At 40.8% G+C, this 17,148-nt stretch overlaps 1 protein-coding gene and 1 pseudogene across 4 annotated transcripts; one reads left to right on the forward strand and one right to left on the reverse strand.

Moving 5' to 3' along the window:
- On the forward strand, nt 1–15,038 carry LOC118669232 (WD repeat and coiled coil containing). 4 transcript variants are annotated; one of them, XR_004971919.1, is made up of 5 exons: nt 79–127; nt 2,656–4,510; nt 9,658–9,775; nt 11,374–11,695; nt 12,443–15,038. XR_004971919.1 is itself a non-coding variant. In XM_036335214.1 (4 exons), the coding sequence occupies exons 2-4, from the start codon at nt 2,675–2,677 to the stop codon at nt 11,589–11,591; spliced, it is 2,172 nt and encodes a 723-aa protein (XP_036191107.1). In that variant the 5' UTR covers nt 1–72; nt 2,656–2,674; the 3' UTR covers nt 11,592–15,038. The 4 variants fall into 4 exon arrangements, 3 of the variants coding, with proteins under 3 accessions (XP_036191107.1, XP_036191106.1, XP_036191108.1); XM_036335214.1 differs by lacking the exon at nt 79–127 and adding an exon at nt 1–72 and having other exon boundaries at nt 11,374–15,038; XM_036335213.1 differs by having other exon boundaries at nt 11,374–15,038.
- LOC118669467 lies at nt 13,533–16,779 on the reverse strand (annotated as a pseudogene).
- Nucleotides 16,780–17,148: the final 369 nt, after the last annotated feature.

Here is a 17,148-nt window from a genome sequence, read left to right on the forward strand (position 1 = left end):
GACCATCTCACCTATCAGAGGCCTTGGAGTCGATGCTTCCGGTACCCGCTGCGGACTTTGGAACCGCGTTGGGTGAGTTGGGGCGGCTCCGGGCAAGCTGGTTGACTGCGGGGCAGTGAGTCCAAAGGTGCTTTGTGTCCGCTGTTGCCCAGCCTGGCGGGTGTGGGGAGCCTGTGGGTGGGCGGGGTGGATGGTGGAGGGGCTTGGCCCGTGGGAGACGGTGAAAGACACTCAGGCGTGCGGGCAGGATGGGCAGAACGGTGGCGGCCGGCGTGCGGGGGTTAGTGGATGCGGAGGAGCCGCGGGTGCGTTCAAAGGAGTGAATATATTCCCCGTGACCTGTGAGTGACATTTCAGGGAATATATCCTAAAGTGACCATCCAAAAGAAGAAAATGCTTTATGCATAAAGATCTTTATAAAGCGTCATTTATAATAGGCTCAAGGGGGCTGCAACCGGGTGTCTCCGCAGTGAGGGAAATTATGCACCTTCACCGAGTGAATATTAAGTGGCCTATAAAGATAATTTACAAAACTTTTAAATAATATGGGAAGATGCTAATATATAATGTTAAGTGAAAAAAACAACAACGATGCGATACAACATTGTACGGTGTGATTGAAAAAGTTTAACCAAAACTGCATGGGAAGGTCTGGAGGTGTGTAATCAGAATTTTCTTTGTGTGTGAATATACCTTTCCTGTGTGTTAATTCTTTTTCCCCCAAACACAAGCGAAAGTTTGTTTAGAAAGTAACAGGTATAAAAGGTGAGCCAGCTGGGCTGCCTGGGCTCAGGAGACAAGTTATAGAGGAAAAAAGGAAGGGCCCTTGGAGGGTAGGAGAGAGAAAGGCCAAGAGCACGCACCTGGAGGGGAGGGGGGCGGGGCGGGAAGGGTGGAGGAAAGTGAAAATACTTTACAAAATACCAAATAATTGGAGGCCTCCTGAAGGTCATTTCAGCTTTTGGCCTCTTGGCTTTTTGTGGGGAGACTCTCTCCCCCCTGGTTGCTAGAGCAAAGGGTCTGTGAACTGAGCTCAGCCTACAGGAGTTCTGAATGTTAAGCGATTGCCATCCGGTGAAGGGGCAGTGAAGTTGATTCTCAGCTTCTGAGAAGTTAGAGTCTCAGCTGACTAGAGAGAGGGGCAGCGGTGGTTTATCGTGCCTAGCAGCCTGTTTTCTGAGCCTGGTTCTTGAGATTATTATTATTATTATTTTATTTTGCTTAAGTTAACCAGAGTGGTTTCTGTTGTTAATATCTGGGAACTCTGACTTATACCCCACTTTTGTCCAAAAGAAAAAATTTAGTCCTGGACGGTGTGGCTCATTTGGTTGGACTGGACTCATGCACCAAAAGGTTGCACATACCTAGGTTGCGGGTACAGAAGGCAAGCAATGGATGTTCCTCTCGCATAGATGTTTCTCTCTCCCTCTCTCCTCCGCTCCCTGTTCCTTCCCCTCTCTCTAAAAAATTAATAATCGTATTCTCCAGTGAGGATTTTAAAAATGTAGCACATATGAAATCATATATATGTATAAAGAAATACACATACATTTCTTTACGAGATTCAAAGGCTGTACACCAAATTGTTAACAGTGCTTTTTCTCGAGGACTTAAGGTTTGGGGCGCAGGGCGGTGGCGGTGGCCAAGAGGAGTTGGAGGGAACGTTTTGTTTTACTTTAGGCGCCTCTGGTTTGTTTGAATTTCATGGCAGTGGGCATGAACTTTAGTCACCTGAACGTCCGGGGGGCGGAAAGCCTTAAGAACGAAAAATTTGAAAGCAATACTTGCCTAGCCTGGTTTACGTTATTGTGAAGGATTGTTGCAAGGAGCAAATGCAATCGGGAGCGTGAAACTATTCTGAAAGTTAAGTGCTATTTGAAAATGATGAAGTAGAAATAGCAATGGTGACTTTGGAGTGTCATTTCAGTATAGAGGTAAAGGCCATTGAGTCGTGAATATCATTTATTTATTGAATTGGCAGTGGAAGGAGAATAGAAATTAGGTGATGATGGAGACTTTTCTCAACTTTTTAATTTGAAACTTTTCTAGCTTAAAAGTTCAAAATCCCATGAATACTGACATAGTCTCAATCTGAATTCAGCAATTACTAACATTTTGCTACATTTGCTTTAGCGCTCTCTCTCTATATATACACCAAGGATATACATACATATGTTTTTTGATACATATTTTTGGGGGAGGGTTTTGTTTGTTTTCTAAAGCATTTGAAAGCAAGTTGTAGGCATTATGACACTTTATCCCAAATACTTCAACATACATTAGCTTAACAATAAAGACATTTTCCTACATAACCACAGTACCATGGTCACACTTAGGAAAATTATTAACTCTACAATATTATCTAATATCCATTCCATATTCTAATTTCCCCAGTTCTACAAATATATATATATATATATTTTTTTTTTTTGTAGAAAATTTTATTTCCTCAATTTAAGATCCAAAGATTATATGTTGCGTTTGTTTGTTTTGGCTCAGTAGTCTCTGTGAACCTGCCACACTCCTCCTATCCTTTTATCCTCTCACAATACTGACCCGTGAAACATCTAAACCAGTTATCTTGAAATATGTCCTATATTCTGGATTTCTCTGATTACAGTCTCAGGATGTAGCTTTTCTTTTTAATTATTTCAGATGACCTTTATCAGGAAAGATGGAGTTGGGAAAAGGAAAACTTCTCAGGAGTGGGCTGAATGCATTGTATCAAGCAATACACCCAATTCACGGCCTTGTCTGGACCGATGGGGAGCAGGTAGTCCTGACTGATGTACAGCTTCAGCGTGGAGAGGCCAAGTTTGGGGACTCGAAGGTCATTGGGCAATTCGAGCATGTGTATGGGGTGTCGTGGGCCCCACCTGGGATAGCTGACACGCCCCCTCTGCTCGCTGTCCAGCACAAGCAGCATGTCACTGTGTGGCAGCTGTGTCCCAGTACCACGGGAACAAGCAAGCCGCTGGTGTCTCAGACCTGTGAGATTAGAGAATCGCGCCCTGTCCTTCCCCAAGGCTGTGTGTGGCACCCACAAAGTGCTGTTCTGACGGTGCTGACTGCACGGGATGTCTCCATTGTCCATAACGTGCACTGTGACGGTTCCCGAGTAAAAGCGGACGGCAGCGCCCAGGGCCTCATTCACTGTGCGTGCTGGACCCAGGATGGCCAGCGGCTGCTGGTGGCCGTAGGCAGCAGCCTGCACTCTTACATTTGGGACAGTGCTCAGAAGACGCTTCAGCGGTGCTCCTGCTGCCCGGTATTGGATGTGCGCAGCGACGTGCGCTCCATTGGGGCCGCGGAGGACTCACAGGTCGTCCTAGCCACTGAACTTCCAATAGGTAAGGTTTGTGGCTTAAATGCATCTGAAACATTTGGCGTTCCACCCAGCAGTGAAGACACTTGTCTGTATACGTCACCAGTTACTGATGCGATGCCCTCTGTGGATAAAGGGGCAGCCTCTTGTGGAACCAATTCCGACACATCAGTGTCTCCCTTTTCTTCTTCCGGTTCAGATCCTCTGGATCTAACTCATATACGTTTCAATCGATCTGAGTCTGAGAGCAATGCCCTCATTTGTCTAAGAAAAAAGAATTACTTGGCAGGAACCGATCTGGATTCTTCACATTTGATTCTTGTGACCTTTGCGCAAGTGGTGACCCAGGTCAAAAAAGTCACCATTCCAGGCATTCTGGTTCCTGATCTAATAGCATTTAATCTGAAAGCAAAGGTTGTAGCCGTGGCTTCCAATACTTGTAATACAATTTTTATCTATTCTGTCATTCCAGCGGTTATGCCCAATATCCAGCAGATTCAATTAGAGAGTAATGAGAGACCAAAAGGCATATGTTTCTTGACAGATAAATTATTATTAATTTTGATAGGAAAACAAAAATCCACTGATTCGACATTTCTTCCTTCTTCAAAGTCTGAGGAGTATGTCATTCGCTTGACTGTTAGAGAAGTAACGTTGAAAGAGGAGTTTCCAGTAACAGTGAGCGAAAACCAGCGTGGCTATACTACCCTCAGTGCTCTGTTAAATAAAGCAGAGAGGAAAAAGCCAATTGAGAGTCTTTCCCCAGATATTTGTCACCAAAACACAGGACTCTCGTTAACAGCTAATAGCAGTAGTCAAGGTGGAAGGCCTGGAAGTACTTTTATTAAAGAAATCCAACGCCCTCCATCCAGTGTGCGTGATGACTCCATAGCCCTGGAAACTCGAGAGGCCGAGCCTGTTGACGGGTCAGCGACACTGCCCAAACCCAGCAGCACACCAGACTACACCAGCACCCTGGGCCCTCTTAATCTCCCTCCCAGAAAGAACTTACAGCGGGAAAAGGAAACTTGTCAGCTCTCTAAGGAACTGGAAATTTTATCTAGGAAACTGATGGAAGTACAGCGAAGTCTCTCTGAACTCACAGACTTCCTACACAATGGAAAGAAGTCCTCTCCAGTGTATCCGCTCTCTCAGGATCTGCCTTACGTCCACATCTCTTACCAGGTAATTCCTCCTTCAGGAGCTACCACTATACATAAGCTCCCACAGCCAGTAGTCACTGCCAGAAAAATGGTTGCGAAAGATAGTGTTTAAATTGAACTGGGCATATTATGTTACAGGCAAGCTGTTACACCTTTACAGGTTGGTTGCCTGCCAACCACATGGACACGCATACCAGGATACACTGATTTTTATCATGTGCATGGTGTGAAAACATGAATGATTGCACTTATTCTATCAATTCATATTTAGAAAAAAAATTTTTTTAGTTGTGCTATTTCATTGTGAAACTTTTTTCTTATGCAGTGCAGACCCTCTTCCATTTATAAGAAATGTCAATGCATCTATTTATGCATGCATATGCAAACGTAGTATTACATAAATAGCATCCTGTTACTTTATCACAGCAGTTCTCAACCTGTGGGCCCCGACCCCTTTGGCGGTCAAACGACCCTTTCACAGGGGTCGCCTAAGACCATTCTGCATATCAGATTTTTTTTTTATATATATATATTTTATTGATTTTTTACAGAGAGGAAGGGAGAGAGATAGAGAGTTAGAAACATCGATGAGAGAGAAACATCGATCAGCCGCCTCCTGCACATCTCCTACTGGGGATGTGCCCGCAACCCAGGCACACGCCCCTGACCGGAATCGAACCTGGGACCTTTCAGTCCGCAGGCTGACGCTCTATCCACTGAGCCAAACCGGTTTCGGCTGCATATCAGATATTTACATTACGATTCATAACAGTAGCAACATTACCGTTATGAAGTAGCATCAAAAATAATTTTATGGTTGGGCCACAACATGAAGAACTATATTTAAAGGGCCAGAAGGTTGAGAACCACTGCTTTATCACGAACACTTTCATTCCCTATGGAACTGACCTCTGCTCTTCCCCACTTAACTAGCAGCTTAATGTGGATCCTTCCATGGTGTAATTCACACTCATAATCTTACACAGTTCTTTGCATAAATAGATACATAGGTACAAGCGATATATAGGTTCAGGGGTGGTTATTGTTTTATAGAAATAGGGTATATGGTGTACTCTTTACTTCATGCTGAGAGTATGCTGTTTATCCAGGCGTTCCCTGTTGATGGACATTCACTTTGTTTTCAGTTGCTTAGTGCTGCAATAGTATTCTTGTATGTATCCATTTGTTTTCCTACTTTTGTTTCTATTGGGTTGGTTCCCAGAAGCAGGAATGCAATTTGAATATATGTTTCTACTTTTAAAAAAACTTGCCAGATTGCCTTTCAAAGATTTTTACTTAACAATGTGTCATTACATGCTCACCAGCAACCTTCTCCTCACATCCTCATGAATGTGATAACTGTGAAATAGTATTTCACTTTTATTAATTTCTTTCCCCTTTACTGCTAGTGAATTTGAGTACATAGGTCGTCATGTTCTGGGGCCAATGAATGAGTAACCTATGGCTCATTTTTTCCCTATTGAGTTATCAGTTTACAAGAAGTTTTTGTATATTATACAGATTAATATGCATGTAATGTCTAGATTTTCTTGCAATATATTTTATTTATTTATTTACCTATTTATTTATTTATTTAATCCTCGCTTGAAGATATTTTTCCATTGGTTTTTAGAGAGCATGGAAGGGACAGGGAGAGACAGAGAATGAGAAATATCTGTGTGAGAGAGAGACACCTATTGGTTGCCTCCCACATGAATCCTGACCAAAGCTGGGGATCAAGCCTGCATCGAGGTACATGCCCTTGAATGGAATCGAACCCAGGACCCTTCAGTCCAAAGGCTGAGGCTCTATCCACTGAGAAAAACCGGCCAGGGCGCTTGCAATATTTTATTATTTTGCTTTTTACATTTGTGTTTTTTAATTGATTTGAGAGAGAGAGGAACATTGATTTGTTGTTCCACTTATTTACGCATTAATTGGTTGCTTCTTGTATGTGCCCTGACCCGGTATCAAACCAACAGAGCTACCTGGCCAGGGTACATTTTCAATCTTTAATTAAATTTTTGTGTGTGGGCCACTTCTATTTTCTGAGAGTTAGATAGCCAGTTGTGTCAGCAACATTACTAAAAATTCACCTTTATCCCACTGAACTGAGTCTACCATATTTATCATATATAAACTTATCTGTACTGGTATCTAATTCTAGATTCTCCGTACTGCAGCTGTTGGAGGGTGGATCTCTTTACCTAGAACTTTATCCATATCATGCTGATTTGATTACTGTAGATTTATATATCTTCGTTTTAAAAGATACTTGCAGAAAGTCGGTATTGAAATCAATGATCAATAATATGTAAAATTACTATTTAAATAATGGTCAAGAAGTAATATTTTAATTTTTTTTCTTTCTTAAAACTAGTACTGTTTGGCCAACTCAGGGATGTAGGTTTTTAAAAGAACCAAAGAATAATTTAAAACAATTCCATTTTTTAATGAAAAATTTTAAAACACATCTTTTATTTTAAAAAGTGTAAACACATAGGGAGACTACATAATGAAATCCTGTAGTTCCTGGATATAACAGTTAACATTTTGCCATATTGCTTTTATGTTGTTTTCTAAAATAGTTTAAGTAAATATATGTCTTTCACCCAGGTATTTCAGGATGCTGAAAAATACAAACACATTTGCTTCAATAACTACAATCCCATAATCACATGTGATAACATTAACAATAGTTACTATTATCATTTAACACCTAGTCCTTATTCAGATTTCCCCAATTCTCCCTAAAACCAGATAAATCACAAACCAGCTGAAAATAATGTAAATCACTGATTTAATTTTTTTTCAAATTAATTTCACAACCTCATTAAGAATCTTAGTTATATCATGTACCAAAGCTAATTGAGACACATGTTTATAAACATTTGACATCTCAGTTCCAGATTTTTGAGAGGATTTTTGTTACATTGTCTTTAGCTAAAGCAGTTATTTAAATGGTTTTATATAAATACCTGAAGTTTTCTGTAAAAAAGTTTTTTAGTTTTTAAATAGTATTTATAGATGTGAAATTTAGATTCCGCTTTTTAAAAATCCCCCTCCTTTCTTTTTCTTTTTTTTATCCCCCCCTTTTTTCCTCTTTTTGAATAGTTAATTCATTTACCTGTTTAAAAAGGGAAACAATTTAATAAAAAGATAGATATATACTGGGAAGTCTTACTCTCAACCCATCTCTGTGCAATCTGTTCCCCTGACCTCCTATAATTAACATTTTTATTTTTATTTCTTTATGCAGATACTAGTAGATCTTAATATATATATATATATATATATATATATATATATATATATATATGTTTTAAAATATATTTGATTGATTTTTACAGAGAGGAAGGGAAGAGGGATAGAGAGTTAGAAACATGGATGAGAGAGAAACATCTATCAGCTGCCTCCTGCATGCCCCCACTGAGGATCAAGCCCACAACCAAGGTACACGCCCCTGACCAGAATCGAACCTGGAACCCTTTTTCAGTCTGTGGGCCGATGCTCTCTATCCACTGAGCCAAACTGGCCAGGACACTATATATTTTTATTTCCTCTTTTACACAAAGTGTAAGGCATTATATCCAGTGTTTTGCATCTTTCTTTTTCCATTTAATAATATATCCTCAAGAATTCTCCATATCGCCCTAGCCGGTTTGGCTCAGTGGATAGAGTGTCAGCCTGTGGACTGAAGGGTCCTGGGTTCAATTCTGGTCAAGGGCATATGCTTGGGTTGTGGGCTCGATCCCCAGTAGGAGGCATGCAGGAGGCAGCTGATCAATGATTCTCTCTCATCATTGATGTTTCTATCTCTCTCTCCCTCTCCCTTCCTCTCTGAAATCAATAAAAATATTTTTTTTTAAATAGAATTCTCCATATCAGCATATAGAGCTTTTTTCTTTTTCTACATCTGCACAGTATTTTTTTTCCCTAATTACGAAAGTAATATTCGCTCACTGAGGGGAGGAAGGGAATGTAACCAATATAGGAATAATTAATGTTGAAAGTAAAAATTCTGCATAATTGAACCCTTAGAGAAAATCACAGAGTTAGTTTTAAGTAAGTCTATATTTCTTCTACCAAATAATAACATATTTTTTCTTTTGTAAACATTTGTAAATGTGAAATTCTATATATTTTGAGTAAAAGAAATATGGGGTATTTTGCCTTTTCAGTTCTTCAGTTTCTCAGTTTATAATGAACTGATTGAACCAAGCTGTTATCAATAATTACCTCTGGAGGGGACTTTACTTTCCACATTATAAATTTATGTTTTACTCTATATTGAGGATATATCCCTTTTGTAATGAGAAAAAAGGCAAAATAATCAATAGCAAGGAAGAGTTTCTCCTGTAATTTCCAAAGTGACATTTTTCATAGAATTCAAATAAATGATTAGTTGTTTCTGGCCTTTATAATTTATTAATATTTAAAATGTTAATAGTAGACATGCTCTTTTAGTTGTTTATTCTTCCACCAGTGTAGTACAGTTTATCTTCTGTCGTTGAAATTATAAAACTCTTCTTCAAATGCTTACAGGAAGTTATTGTTGCAAATAACATATAATTAGAAGTTATATTTTTTATTCTATGATTATACCTTTGGACTCTTAATATTATCTTAAATTAGAGCTGTAATTATTTTATATTTTCTTTATCTAGGGATATTTGAAACCAATTTTAAAGAGTTAATGTTTAATAAGACTTTAATAATCATTTTTATTTGTACTTTTTCTAAACGAAGTGAATTTTGACCAGTTTGTTTACTTGTGCAAATCCTTAGGGCAGTCTTTCTTGGCATTTTTCCCCCCAATAAAGAGAGCATTAAGTTTTGTGAGTTATACCTAAAATAGCCAGGCACCTGTTCCTCACCATCAGATTGTGTCTCTTAGGCTGCCGTCCATCATCTGTAGTGTTATTAGTCAGATCCTAGGACAGCCAGTTCCTAGTGACAAAGTTCTAGGAAAAGTAAATTAGGGGTTGTGTTCTGGTCTGACCCTTTAGTTGTGTTAAATAATAGAGCAAAAAGCTCCTGATATAAAACTGAAGTCTAAGTGATAGTGGTACTAGATAAGGGTTTTAAAAAAATATTTACACTTTCTAAAGAAATGTTAACTCCATTGCTTCTGCAATTGGCTTAACAACTTTTTTTTTGTATTTGAAGAAACGTTATTCTGTAGAATCTGTTGTTGAAAAAAGAGACGTGCTTCTCTGCAATGGCAAGCTGAGGCTCAGTACAGTGCAGCAGACTTTCGGCCTCGCTCTTGTTGAAATGCTGCATGGTAGGTAAAATCCAGAAATCAACCCTGCCCAGCACCCTCCTTCCACCGTCTGTTTTGTTACTTTCACTGGTAATGAAAATGATGTGTACTGATCATTCCGTGATTCTCTAGATAGTTAACAACTACTATTAATTGCCTGCCGCATACCCAGGCCTGTTAACACCAGACACATGGAAAATATGTGTTCTGCCCTTAAGGAACTTATCGCCTAGCTGAAAAACCTAACTGTATACATGAAAAACTAGAAAAAAGTTACAAAGCCATATACAGGGTGGGGCAAAAGTAGGTTTTCAGTTGGTCGTATTGAAAATAATGCAATAATGAGTAAGTAATAATACAAGAATGAACTGTGTTGAGTAATCATAGCTGTAAACCTACTTTTGCCCCACCCTGTATAACAACTGCAAGGAAATGACATAAAAACCTCATGTATACCTGTTGCACTAGAACATGAAGATCATAGCAACATTGCAGAATATTTCTGAAAGGGGTTGTTTTAATGTGCAGCAAACATACGGGCACGAGGGACACTTCTGGATGGTGAGGGACTGAGTCATGTCCACGTTCCATCAGGTTTTGGTTTTCTTAGGCACTTGACTGGAATCGAACCCGGGAGCCTTCGGTCCGCAGGCTGACGCTCTATCCACTAAGCCAAACCAGCTAGGACTATATATTTTTTTCTTTTTTTAATATGTTTTTATTGATTTCAGAGAGGAAGGGAAACAGAGAGAGAGAGAGAGAGAAACATCAGTGATGAGAGAGAATCATTGATCGGCTGCTTCCTGCATGGCCCCACACTGGGGATCGAGCCTGCAACCTGGGCATGTGCCCTGACCGGGAATTGAACTGTGACCTCCAGGCTCATAGGTCAACACTCAACCACTGAGCAACACTAGCTGGGCTGCTATATTTTCTTTGACATTTTGGTGGGTTCCAGCGGTGGCCCGTTATAAATAACATTAATGAAAACCTCTCTATTTTACGTGTTGTTTTTGGAAAGTATAGATTTTTCAGAAGTGAAATTACAAGGTCAGAAGGCTAAGACACCATAGACTTGAAAGAGCCAGAGAAGGTCCAGGCATGCTGATGGCCCTCGCTCTCCTGGAACTAGCCATTCAGGATTTTCTGGGCCATTCTAGTCTAGCTCTAGTCATTTTTGCCTCCTTGGGTGTCCAGAGGTTGGTATGGATCTAAAGAGTAGAGAAGGTTCCTCCATAAGAGTGGCTGTTCCCAACCTCACATATTTTCTGGAGAAACTGATTAAGAGCATGTAGGTAAGGTAGGGACACTCCGCACACAACCCCTACCGTGCGTGCAGGCAGAAGCCCAGATGCATACCACTGAGTACTACATGCCCAGCCGGAGTGAAAAGTGTATGTCCTTTAGCTCTGCCTAAGTCCTCAGCATCCTCTTCCTGCCATATTACCAGACCCTCCGTAACAGTCCTTCCGTCTCCCCATTCTCTAAAGTCTCGAGGTGATCAGGTTTAATATTATCAACTACTAAATTCTTCCCCAAAAAAAGTCATATTTGTTGTTTTTCCTAGTGGAATAAGATGAAATATCCTAAATTGCCTATGTGTTCATTTTACTTTGCAGACTCCCGCTGGATCCTTCTCTCTGCTGATAGTGAAGGCTTCATCCCATTAACTTTTACAGCCACACAGGAAATACTCATAAGAGATGGCAGCTCCAGGACAAATATCTTCAGAGACTCTTTGTCTCAGAGTCTTGATTCTGGTACTTGTCTTGAAGTCTTTGGAGAACGTACAGCCCAGCGTTTAGATGCCACCAGCTGTTCCAACCATCTAGGCTGATACTTGTTTATAGAGTATTTGCTGCATAGCTTTTCAGATGAGACCATTACAAACAAGATCTGTTTTTCACTGTGGGCTCTCCCCTCTGACACTGTCACACAGAGGTAAGCACTTGCCTGGTTGGCTCGGCCACTTCTCCGTCTGGCGCAGCCTTTGTCAGATGGCTCAGAAAGTGCTTGCTTATGCATTCATGAGGTGTGGTTTTGTCTGAAGGCAGAATTCCCAGAACAAGACAATGTAATGGTGCCCTCTGGATTGTGTTTTATGGTTTCTCTGAGGCTTTCTGTCCCAGCCCAGAGCTGTGTTAAAGCTGTCTTAGAAGCACTTAAAAGGTACCTCAGCACTGTGATAGATCTTTCTCTTGGCTTAAAGATGAGGATAAGGAGTGCATATCCTCCAGCATATTCTTCTTAGCCCAAACCAGCAGAAATCTACAGAGCTCAAAGGAAGAAAAAAGCCACTGACTGCAACCTCCCTCCCCCGCTCTGCTCCCTAGAACAGGATGGACCTCCCAGAATGTAAACCTAACTCTGTTGCTTCCCTAGAAAATTCTGGCTGACTAAGGTCCGGATACTCCTAAAAACTGGCCCTGGACAGATTTCAAAGGACATTTCAGTGCTTTGACCCTTCTAGGCCCCTCTTGGGTGTGTGCTGATGTTACTAGTACAATGCCAAGAACAGGCGAAGTCTAAGGCATGGTGTAGTAGACACATTATATTTAATTAAGCAACCCTCCCTAGTTTCTGTGTTGGGGGTTTTAACATCATTGGTTGGATCTTTTGTTTTGTGTACTTGCCCTTTTTTACAATCTTGAAATACCACATTTCTATGATGTTTATTTTCCATTTCAGGTTTTCCTGACTCTAGATTAACACCAGTATCTTCAATGTTGACTTCTTGGATTTTTTCCTTGGTTGCACAAGCCTCCTCAAGATTTTCTCCAAATTTAACGTTTTCTTGACTCTTCATTGTTAGAATATCTGCAATTGCATGTCGCATTTCTTCAATAGGCTGAGCTCCTGCCAGAATGGCCTTCTCAAAGATTGAGATAATATTTTCAATAGAACTTATGAGTGGTTCAACACGTGCAAGGCATATCCAATACTTAACACGTTTTTTGGCATCTGGAATATTTTTAATCAGGTCATTCGGTGTGTTTAATACTTCTTCTTTGGGGCATCCCTCATTAATCAGGTTTAGGCATTCAGAAAATGTCTTGTTTACTTTTTCAGTAAATAATCTTTGTTATTTTTCTTCTGCCAGGGTAGTCCAAAATGACCCAACTGGTTTTTCATTCTGTCCTTCAGCTTCAGGCTGGGCTATTACTGAGCTAGGAGGCCTTTTCAGCATTTTTCCTTTGCTGGCTCTCCACTCACTCAGACGAGCTTTTCTTTCTTCTACGGTTTCTTTGGGCTGAGCCCTTCTGTTGATAGTTGCTTTTGCCTGCACTGCTCAATGGTTTTTGACGTTTCTATCTGTTTGATATTAGAAGATGAAGCAGGCCTGGCTATCATTTCAGATGCGATGCTTCCTGATACTGTCTTATTTCTTTTTACTTCCTGAGAAGAAATGGTTTTGACATTAGATAAAACTGTATTTAATTGTAGTAACTCTTTCTCATGAGACCCTTTCCGAATGTAACATTGGCAGTGTCTTGTTTCAGGGAGTCCTGGGTATTATGAGTATTACTGTGGTGACTTCTAATAGGAGGACATAAAAGTTGTTCATTCTGCCGAAACCGGTTTGGCTCAGTGGATAGAGCGTCGGCCTGCGGACTGAAAGGTCCCAGGTTTGATTCCGGTCAAGGGCATGTACCTGGGTTGCGGGCACATCCCCAGTAGGGGGTGTGCAGGAGGCGGCTGATTGATGTTTCTCTCTCGTCGATGTTTCTAACTCTCTATCCCTCTCCCTTCCTCTCTGTAAAAAATCAGTAAAATATATTTAAAAAAAAAAAAGTTGTTCATTCTGAGATGTAGCCCTCACAAATTTAGTCGTAGTCATCATATTTGAGGCTCAGTGACTTTTTGCTGTTACACTGCTGGTGTTGATAGGCTGAGGTTTTGTGGCCTTAGAGATAGGAGTTGAAAGTTTCTTTGTTATTGCAGAATGCTCATCTTTGACTTGTACAGGTTTTCTAACTGAATGAACCTTAGATTGAACAATTTGGCCACGATAAGATCCAAGCACAGGTTTCTTGAGCACGTTAGCATCTTGCTTTGGTTTTTCTGTAGTCACTTGTTTCTTTTTATTATTGTTTTTAATGTGAAACGCTTGGCTTAATGTCATACGTTGACCTTGGCGATCATTTGTAATTGGTAACAACTGCAGAGTTTGATTATTCTCCAAGTTATATATATCAGTGGCTATAGTTGAATTGGTTAATTCATTAGAAGGTTTTAATGGAATACAATTTTTTCCCATTGTTACATTATTTTTGCTCCTTGCAGGTCTATGGACATTTTCTTTATCAGCCATTTTTGTCTTAAGTTTCAGAACTTTTGTCTCTTCTTGGACCAGACCCTCAGATGCCATCATTCCCTCGTTTCTACTGGAGAATTTCTGATTTTCCTGTTTGTATGCAAAAAGAGTTTTTCTTTTTAACAGATGCTCCTTGAGTTTTTGTTTTCTTTGCTCTCTGAAGGCGAACTGGGCCCTCTGACTCGGGGGAAGCTGCAGGTCGCCTGGAACCGCTAGGGATTCTAGCAGTAAGCCTTCCAGGAAAATCCTCTCCTGCTGCCGGCCTCAACTCTTAAATTGTAGCTTTAATTTTGGTATTTTTCTTTTCCTTTAGTCAAGTTTTAGAGACTAGCATAGAGTTTGTGAGAGAAAATATTTCAGAAAGGTGGAAATTTCACTGAATCTGGGATAGCCCTAAAAAGTACCAGTTATTATAAATAAGGGCTAAAGGGCCAGCTTAGTATAGTGGAAAGAGCCCCGATCCCAACTCTAGACAAACACAGCACTCCTTACTGCCTTCAGACACATTATAAATTTCATTTATTGCAGCATAACCAATCGGTCTGTGTGGCTAGTCATCACATCTGCAGACCCTTGTTTCAGCCATAGAAGCTTCATTAGCACATGGTCATTTTTTTCCATTGCCTTTAAAATTATCTGGAAAGAAATATTTTGCACCCTTGGGGACTCCTGTCTGTTACAGTTTATGAAGATGGAGCTGGGATAGGAAAGAAGCAAGGGCCCATTTTGTGGTTCAGATGCATTAGAGAGCTGGTGGGATAATGGAAGAGGAGACCACTTGTCTGAACTCAGTTGCCTGAGAGCAATGTCTGAGGATAGTCTGAGGCCTGGCTCCATTTTCCGGGTGGGATGAAAGCACATACTGTGAAGCCTAACAAGGGGGCTGGTAAGTTCAAGGTGGGTGCCTCAAGGTGTATGTTACAGTCAGCGTTTCATTGGTCAGTCTTCAATAAAATCACTCATGGTTGATGCAGCTGTTGTGACTGTTTTGATGGTATTTTCTTTGTGATCATTGCTGTTATACAGAAATATTCTTGATTTTATATTTGTGTATGTTGTCTGTATTTCTTCCTCTGGTGGACATGTCACCAGAAAGGAACCTGGCCTGGAGCAGGCCTAAGATAGAAGCAGCAGCAGAAGGGAGCCTAGGCAGTGCTCTGCTTTGGCTCCTTAGAAACATTATGGGAAAGAAGTGGGCCACGCTGGGCTGTGCGGACTCACTGAGAAGTAAAAGCCACAATGGCAGAAGTGAGCTGAGATGGGGATGCGATCAGCGTAAAGGGGCCTTGGACACAGGTTCAGGGGGTTAGCCTGGGACAAGCTGCCACTGCCTGCTGCCCCCCTGGTTGCAAGGCTCGTGGAGACCGTTAGAGTTTGGGAGAGAAGAGTAAAGATGCACACCTGAGAGGGAAGAAAGGCAAGTGCGTGCTCCAGAGAGAGCCCACACTGGCTTGTCTTAGGGGTTCTTAACCTGTTTCTAAAGGGGATTTTGGCAGAGGTCTCGGGAGGATCTCAATAGAATAGTCAGCTTTGCAGGTGTGTCCTTTAATATGCTGATCAATCAGTCATTCTCTTGTCAGTTTCACCTTCAAAGAATGTCACCAAAGAGGGACCCGGACAGCATGGGGTCTGCCCCTAAGTGGTCTGGAATGTTTAAACCATTTGCTCCTAAGTGTCCCTGGTTAGGGAAAATAAGACCTTGTGATTTATTATCTTGCTGGGACCAGTTTGATCAGCTTTCTGTCTGTTTCCCCATTATACTTGCCACGGAATATTTCTAACTCAGACAGTTCCGAATATAAATTCTTTAGTTCTTCACAACAAATCTGATTCCATGACAACTCTCAGACAAAATATATATCCTTTGCCTCTGCTATTATTGTAGTCATTGGAACAATAGAAGATAATCCAGCATTTGCTGCTTTTGGAGACAGGGAGAGAAGAACTAATTTCTTTAAATTATTTAGCCTGGCCCTAGCCGGTTTGGCTCAGTGGATAGAGTGTCAGCCTACGGACTGAAGGGTCCCAGGTTCGATTCCAGTCAAGGGCACATGCCCAGGTTTTGGGCTTGATCCCCAGTATGGGGTGTGCAGGAGGCAGCCAATCCATGATTCTTTCTCATCATTGATGTTTCCATCTCTCTGTCCCTTCCTCTCTGAAATCAATAAAAATATTTTTAAAAAAAATCATTTAGCCTGACCGCAGTGGCTCAGTGGTTGGGCATCAATCTATGAACCAGGAGGTCCCATTCGATTCCTGGTCAGGGCACATGCTCAGGTTGCCGGCTTGATCTCTGATCATGCAAGAGGTAGCCAATCAATGATTCTCTCTCATCATTGATGTTTCTATCTCCCTCTCTAAAATCAATAAAAATCTATTTTAAAAAATAATTGTTTAATGTTATATTGAGAATATTTTACATAAGGAAAGTCATTTACAAATCCCATTTTGTGCCCAAATTTTTCTAAAATTCGTATGGATATTTGATACATGTGATAGATACAAAGTATAGGAAGGCTTAATAATAAAATGAACCACCAACCACCTAATTTAAGAACTATATTAGGTTCAAGACCATCTCTACCACCGCCATAGACAAGTGGCTTAAGCTCTCTAAGCCTGTTTCCTCATCTGAATAAGAGAACACTAGTTCCCGCTTCATAGTGTGGCTGTGAGGGAGAAATGGTAGGATACCTTTTGGCCAGCCCATGATGGCCCTATCTCTGAGATCTAACCCCTGATCCCCAAGGCTGTTCCCTGCTGCTGTATAGCTGCTCCTTGAGACTGCACCCTGGGAAATGTAGGTGATATAAAATGTAGCACATCATTAGTAGATGAGTGGATAAAAAAGTTGAGGTTCATTTATACCATGTTGAATTCTATGCAGCAGTAAAAAAAGAAGAATCTCTTACCCTGTGAGACAGTATGGAGGGACCTGGAGAGTATTATGCTAAGTGAAATAAGTCAGAGAAAGACAAGTATCACATGATCTCATTCATATATGGAATCTAATTAACAAAATAAACTGATGAACCGAATGGATCCAGAGACATGGAAGCATGGAACAGAGTACGGAATC

Source organism: Myotis myotis, unplaced genomic scaffold (genome assembly GCF_014108235.1).
Source record: "Myotis myotis isolate mMyoMyo1 unplaced genomic scaffold, mMyoMyo1.p scaffold_m19_p_14, whole genome shotgun sequence".
Lineage (NCBI taxonomy): Eukaryota > Metazoa > Chordata > Mammalia > Chiroptera > Vespertilionidae > Myotis > Myotis myotis.